General features: G+C 57.9%; 1 protein-coding gene across 1 annotated transcript; it reads left to right on the plus strand.

The window, feature by feature from the left end:
* Positions 1-1,963: 1,963 nt before the first annotated feature.
* Positions 1,964-4,363, plus strand: MSX1 (msh homeobox 1). The gene is made up of 2 exons (XM_065665301.1): positions 1,964-2,516; positions 3,843-4,363. Exons 1-2 carry the CDS (start codon positions 2,060-2,062, stop codon positions 4,271-4,273), a joined length of 888 nt encoding a protein of 295 aa, XP_065521373.1. The 5' UTR covers positions 1,964-2,059; the 3' UTR covers positions 4,274-4,363.
* The last annotated feature ends 2,527 nt before the right edge of the window (positions 4,364-6,890 follow it).

Raw genomic sequence — 6,890 nt, forward strand, 5'->3', positions numbered from 1 at the left:
TGCGAAAGAGAAGTTAGAGGAAAATAACCCAGCAGCTCTTAGTTTTATTTTTCTTTTCATATTTCCGTCAAAACAAAGAGATCGAAAGCAGCGCGGGGGCTGTCTGGAGATCTGATGGACACAGCACATCTTCTTTGGCGCTGTTGCTTTTGGGATGGTGGGGGGGGAAACCCAAAAAGATATATGCATCTGTCATACCTGTTGGACCGGGTGAGGGGACACCGGGAAACACGGTGCAGCGATATTTGCGCGTGTTTTCCCAGCCGGGAGGTGGGATGGGGGGGTGGGGGGGGAGTGTTGTGCATCTTCGCATCGAGAACCGGGTTTTGAGAAAATGTGTGATTGGTAGAGCAAACTAATTTTGTCCGGCTGAATGTGCCGGTGTCCCAGGGCTAAGGCGCCTTGCTCCCTTGATGCGGGTTAACGTCCTCAATAGTCCCCCTCCAGCTGAAGCCTTTGATCAGACCGCTGCTGGCGCCTAAAAACAACATCACTTGTCTGCCTATTAGAGGCACTGACTAATCGTGACAGATTGTTTATTCTCGCAATTAGCAATGCAGCCGCTTCTCCGAGCACACACAACCGTCCCCGTCCCCCACCACCACCTTCAACACTCCCCCCCAAGCCCGGTCCCCCGGCCCGACAGGGAGCGGGGAGCTGCGGGCAGGGCGCGGGGCCGGCATCACTGCTCCGTGAGTGGCCGTAGGAGCGTTCACCGGGGCGGCACGAATCGGGAGGGGAAGTGAAGGGGCCGATGTGAGCTGTGCGCCTGCTTGTATGCGGGTCTGTGCCATGCGCGTTCACCCTTGTCTATGGAGGGCACGGAAGCACCCCGCGAGTCTCCTACAGATCATCTTCACGTAGAGGGAGTGTCTATGAGCACAGTAGGGCAGGTATGGATGTGTACATGCAGGACAGTACCTTTGTACAGGGAGTATACTCACATGTGTGTAAAGATACGTATGCGTGTTTTGTCCTGCGAGCAGGACAATTAATTTCACTCAGATCCTGCTGCTTATCAGTTAATAAAACGTCTATTGTATCAATCCATTTCATAACCTGTACGCTCCTAATCTACCATCTTTATTGAGACCAGTTGAAAGGGACGGGAATGCGCTGTCCCTCCCCGTTCAGATAATTGCCCTTAAATGACTGCAGGAGCCTCTGGTGTTCCGAGGAGATTAGAGCCCTGCAGCTATCAATAAACTTTTCCCAGCGAGCGGCCAATCCCGTTATTAGAGAGCGGCCCCGTTTTACTGCACATCCGTCCTGGGCGCGGGGATAAGGGATCGTAAAACGAATTTACAAAACAAAATAGCCGGGACTTTAATGGGTCTGGGGCTTATATGTTCCTTTTTAAGGGAAGGCACGTTTCATTATCTGGAGTAGCGCACGCATATTTGCCATGAAACGCAGCACGATTTATATGTGTATAATGTACATAAGCGCAGATCTCCGCAGACACTCCGAACACACCGCAGGGCCGGCGCTCATTTAAGAAACCCCAAAACAAACAAACAAACACCCCCTAAAACCACTTTTCTGAGGCCAGCCAGGCTGTGGGACAGGAAGGGGTCCCTCCGGGAGGCCACACTCAGGACAGCGCAATACTGCTCGGTTTTACAGAGGAACACTGCTCGGGCCTGGCTGTATTCCGACAGTAATACATTTTTGGCCCCGATTTTTGAGCCTCCCCCACAGGATCCCGTCCCACTGCGGAGCGCAGCCCCGGCCCTCCCCACTCCCGCCCGCGATACCGTGGGGTTGAGCGGTGGTACGGGGAAGGGCTGGGGGGAGCGCGCCCCGACGGCGAGTCCGAACCCGACACCGCCACCCGCTCCCGGGGCTGTAGCTGCAGCCAATGGGGCTCCGCCGCCCCGCCCCCTGCGCGCTGGTTGGGCGGTGCCTCCCCCCGCGCCGCTTTATCAGGCGGCGCCGCCCGCCGCGGGACGGAGCGCGCCGACGGCTGCCCGCGCCCCGTCTCCGGCCCCGGCCCCATGAGCTGCGGCCGCAGCCGCTCCCGCCCGGCGCTGCGGTGGCCACGGCAGCGCGCCTCTGCATGGCCCCGGCTCTGGATATGACCACCGCGCCCACCGGCGTCCGCAGCGAAGAGCTGCCCGCATCCGCCTTCAGCAAGCCCGGCGGCGGCGGCGGCATCCCTGTCGCGGCGGCGATGGGCGGGGAGGAGGAAAGCGACAAGCCCAAGGTTTCCCCGTCCCTCCTGCCGTTCAGCGTGGAGGCGCTCATGGCCGACCACAGGAAGCCGGGCGGCAGGGAGGGCCCCGAGGGCGCCGGGCCTCCGCAGGGCTTAGGGGCGGCCGCCCGCGCCAGCCTCAGCCCCCGCCTGGGCGCCCTGACGGCGGAGGCGCCAGCCTCTCCGCTGCCCCTCGGCGGCCACTTCTCCGTCGGGGGGCTCGTCAAGCTGCCCGAAGACACCCTTGTCAAGGCGGAAAGCCCCGAGAAGCAGGAGCGGAGCCCTTGGATGCAGAACCCACGGTTCTCACCGCCTCCCCCAAGTAAGTAGGGACTGGGAGCGGGCGGCTTGGGGCCCCCCTAAGCCCCTTCCCCCGCGGGGCAGCGCTGCTGGGCGGACGGGCGCTTCCTCTCATTTTCTCCCCTCCTGGCATGCTTTTCCTTGCGGATCGCACTCTGCCGGGCCACTCCGGCCTGATCAAAGTACTGAACCGGTTCAAGCGTGCGCGAAGCCGGAGGATGGCGGCGGAGGAAGAGCGGCCGTGCCAGGACCAGATCGTGTGCCAAATGCTAACCGGGGCAGGGGAGGGAGATAAAGCAACCTGGCCTACCTCTTCGCTTAATTTGGGGTCAAACTCAGTCTCAACGGTGTTTACCCGAAAGTGGCTTTTCAGATAATTCCATACGATTCACGCAGACCGGGCTCTCGGGCTCTGCGGGCTTCAGCCCCACCGGCTGGTACCTCAGGTGTTCCATGCGCAAAGACCTGCAGTTGCCGGCGTTTTCCTGTTTTACCACGCTGAGTTCTAAAGTTATAATAGCAGTGGGAGGGCTGGGATCAGAAAAGCCCGTTAATCCTCCGAACGGCTGCGCTGCCACCGGGCCGCTCGGCTGGATCCCGACCGCTCCTGGAGTTCCAGCGGAAAGGGGCAAACTTGGGTTGCTGCCCTCCGGAGCGTTCGGGTGCTCTTAGCGGAGCTGCGACGGGAGTTGATTTCTCTCTCTTGAAGAAAGACAGGTTTGCTGTCAGGAGTTGTGCAGAGTATCGCAGTTGTTTAACTTTTTCAAATTGCAAAGTAAAAGTTGTGCGAGGTAAATCCGGGACAGATCGAGGACCCTTAGAAATCTAAAGAGGAGCAGAGCGGTAGATGGAGGCTTGGTGTGAATTTAGAGCTCGTAGTTAATTACGTGCTTAATCCGGTTACCGGGGCCTAACGAAGAGGGTGAGAGGCCAACCCGTTCGGGTTTTTTTTTTTCCCCTTAATCCAATAAAAAAGGATATACTTTTTTTTGGAGGGTCACAGCCTTCACTTATGCCTCCTCGGATTGAGCCGGGAGCCGTGAAGGCAGGAGGGTGCTTGGGTGTCACACTCCTGCCCTTTCGATTTTTTTTATCACGGAGCTGGAGATTCCAAAAGCATTGGGAAACTTTGGGCCTGGGAGTTCTTTAAAAACCCAATTTCTATTAGGAGATACCACTTTGAGGCAGGCCTCACGCAGCGCTGAGGGTTTGGGACACTTGGAGCGGGGACCTCATTTACCCCATTCTTCATCCCAGCTGCTGTTGGTGAGGGCTCTGCAGGGTGTCTGGCTCCGGGCGCTGCTAACCGAGGTGTCTCCCTCTTCCCCCCTTCTGTTCTTCGGCACAGGGCGGCTGAGCCCCCCCGCCTGCACCCTGCGCAAGCACAAGACCAACAGGAAGCCGCGGACGCCCTTCACCACGGCGCAGCTGCTGGCCCTCGAGAGGAAGTTTCGGCAGAAGCAGTACCTGTCCATCGCCGAGCGCGCGGAGTTCTCCAGCTCGCTCAGCCTCACCGAGACCCAGGTGAAGATCTGGTTCCAGAACCGCCGCGCCAAGGCCAAGCGGCTGCAGGAGGCCGAGCTGGAGAAGCTGAAGATGGCAGCCAAGCCCATGCTCCCACCCGCTGCTTTCGGCATCTCCTTTCCGCTGGGCGGCCCGGCTGTGGCCGGTGCCTCTCTGTACGGCGCTTCCAGCCCTTTCCAGCGGGCAGGGCTGCCCGTGGCTCCCGTGGGACTGTACACTGCACACGTGGGATACAGCATGTACCACCTCACATAGAGCCGAGCCCTGCCGAGCCCAGCACGCTGACTGCCTGCTCCTGCCGGCTCCGCACGCGCTCCCTTCCTGCTCTTCTGGCTCCTCACTGCGGACTTACATGGGCCCTGTTGCAGAGACTGCTTCCTCTTCCCCCTATGATGTTGGCCCCTGGTCCAGTGCCGTTCCACTTTCTTCCTCGGCAGTCCTGGGAGCTGCTCAGCTCTGCAGCCAGCAGAAACCTGAGGCATGGCCCCAGTTGCTCCCCGAGGGTGGCGATGGGCCAGCCCTGCCCCGTGTCAGGCTGGCAGCCCTGGGAGAGACCCTGCTGTGTGTGAAGGAACTGCGGAAGAGAAACGGCAAAAAAGAGGGGGTGAAAGGCAGGGTGTTTCTCTTCTTTCTGCCAGGCGAGGTCAAGAGGCAGAAGTGTAAAGCAGCCTCTCCCGTCCCTGTTGTAACAGCACTGTCTGTTACCTGTGTTTGTTCCTCCACTAGCTCCTTTGGAAGGGGCTCTGTGTACTATGTAATATACTGTATATTTGAAATTTTATTATCATTTATATTATAGCTATATTTGTTAAATAAATTAATTTTAAGCTACTGTTTGTGGATTTTTTGCTCATTTCACTGCCAGGGGTGATACAAGAAGAGACTAAACTTGTCAGTGTGCCAGGGGGACAGGAGTGAGGGACCAGCTGAACCAGCTGGTTTTTCTCTTCCCCAGGAGACTTTGGTCTCAGTGCGACCTCGGCTGAGTTTTCAGCTTGCTGGGTATCCTGGAGCTGCCTTATCTTCACGGCTGTCCGAGGTTATTTCATTTCCCCCCCTCACTGGCAGCTCCAGCCGCATCTCCTTGCCCCAGTTGTGGCTGCTTTCCCAACAGCTCCGGGACCAGCACGGCTCCAGGCTTGGCTCAGCTCCGGCTGGGTTTTCCTAGCCCTAGGCAGGATAAAAGCTGCTCCTCTTTCTGCCAGCGGCCTTTAGCCGGGAAGCTCCCAGCCGCAGCCCCGACGGCTGCCGGAGGGTTTGGGGGTGGTGTGACTTGCCTCTCTTTTCGGTGCTAAGCCAAGAGAGACAGACCAAGGGCTTCCCCACCGCTTCTTTCGGCAGCCGGGCTTGCTCAGGGGAAGGGAGATGGGGGTTTGGGGCTGTGGAGAGGAGAGCAGGCTGTAGGGGTGGTGCGGGAGAAGGGGAGACATGGCGCTGACAGCGGAGCACAGGCAGCGCCGGAGCCAGCGGTATGGGTGGTGGGTGCAGGCTGGTGGCATTGGGACGTTGCGGTAGGCAGCCGGCGTCACCCGTGGGACCGACGGTCGGGACCGCTAGGCTCCGTCTCCAGCCCATCCCCGTGGCTCCGGGCGCCCCGCAGCCCCGAGCGGCCGGCTTTGCTGGAAACCCGTCTACACAGCCCTGTGGAGACCGCCGGCCGAGGACCCCGCGGAAGAGGGTGGCGGGCAGCCTCGCTCCGCGCAGCACCGCTCAGCCCCGGCCGCGCTGCTCCGCGTTCGTGGACCCCTCCAGCACCGAGGCTGCCGCCTCGTTGGTGCCCTGCCGGCTGCGCCCCCGAGCCCCCTCAGGGCTCCGCTCCACCCGGTTTAGTTTTGCGGATCGCTCGGGTAAGAGCGTTGATTTCCCATTTTTCATTATTTTATCCTAATTTCGTGCTTTATCTTAGCGCTCAAAGAATGGGCGCTGAGAAATTGGGACTCCTTTTTATATTTTTCTTTCTGTCTTTTTTTTTTGTTTTTGTTCTTCCCCCGCTGCTTTCATTTCCAGCAATTTAAAACGTTAAGGTTGAGGCAAAGTTAGAAGGAAAATAATTGCTGTAATGAGGCTAGGCAATCTTCTGCAGGCACTGTGGCTCCAGCGAGACTGTAGCTGGGGGCGAGGCGGGACTTTTATCATCTCCTAAATATCAATGATGCTTTCAATAACTCAACGAAACAGCATACCTGAACCCAGCCACTTTCTCCAGAGCTCACTGCTCTAATCCCCTTCTTCTCATCTCTCGCTCTGCCCTCGCCGCCCAGTCCTTTCTGGTCTGGGGTGAATTTGGGGGTTTTGTGGTTGGGTTTTTTCCTTCTTCCTTTTATTTTTCTTTCATTTTCTTTTTTATTTCCCCCTTTTTTATTGGTTTTGGTTTTTCCTTGGCTTGCTCTCCCGATCATTTATTTTCTCTGTGCAAATGACAGTGTCTGTGATCCTGACCCCAGCGCCCAACGCCGCGCCGGACTGGGGAGCGCGGTGCCGGCTTTTTCCCACGTTGTGTCTCTGGCAGAAAAAGGCTGGAGATAAACTCAGCCCCTGCGCGATTAGACCGCGGGTTTGGGGAGCAGATCTAATCGCGCAGGAGGGCATGTTTATCCTGTAAATAAGCGCTTAAAAATACGAGAGAGGTTTTAAACAGAGAGAACCCCGTTGAGTTGGCTGCCCGCAAGCCCCACTCCCTTCTCAGGCACCTTTGGGCGCTGCGGCGCGGGGCTCCGGGCGAGCCGGACCCTTTCATCCCCTCTTTGTCTGGATTTTGGGTTTTGTTGGTTGTATTTTTTTTTTTTACATTATGTCAGCTTGGGATGGATATTCGGGGCGCAGGATTCCTATTGAACATGTCTTTGCTTCAAGTTTTCCCCCTGACCCTTGG

Source organism: Lathamus discolor, chromosome 1 (assembly GCF_037157495.1).
Source record: "Lathamus discolor isolate bLatDis1 chromosome 1, bLatDis1.hap1, whole genome shotgun sequence".
Taxonomy (NCBI): domain Eukaryota; kingdom Metazoa; phylum Chordata; class Aves; order Psittaciformes; family Psittacidae; genus Lathamus; species Lathamus discolor.

Bases quoted from the DNA above. Each gene is read 5' to 3' on its own strand.
- MSX1 (XM_065665301.1), top strand. From the start codon at position 2,060: ATGGCCCCGGCTCTGGATATGACCACCGCGCCCACCGGCGTCCGCAGC. The intron at 2,517-3,842 runs GTAAGTAGGGAC...TCTTCGGCACAG, and splicing joins GTTCTCACCGCCTCCCCCAA to GGCGGCTGAGCCCCCCCGCC.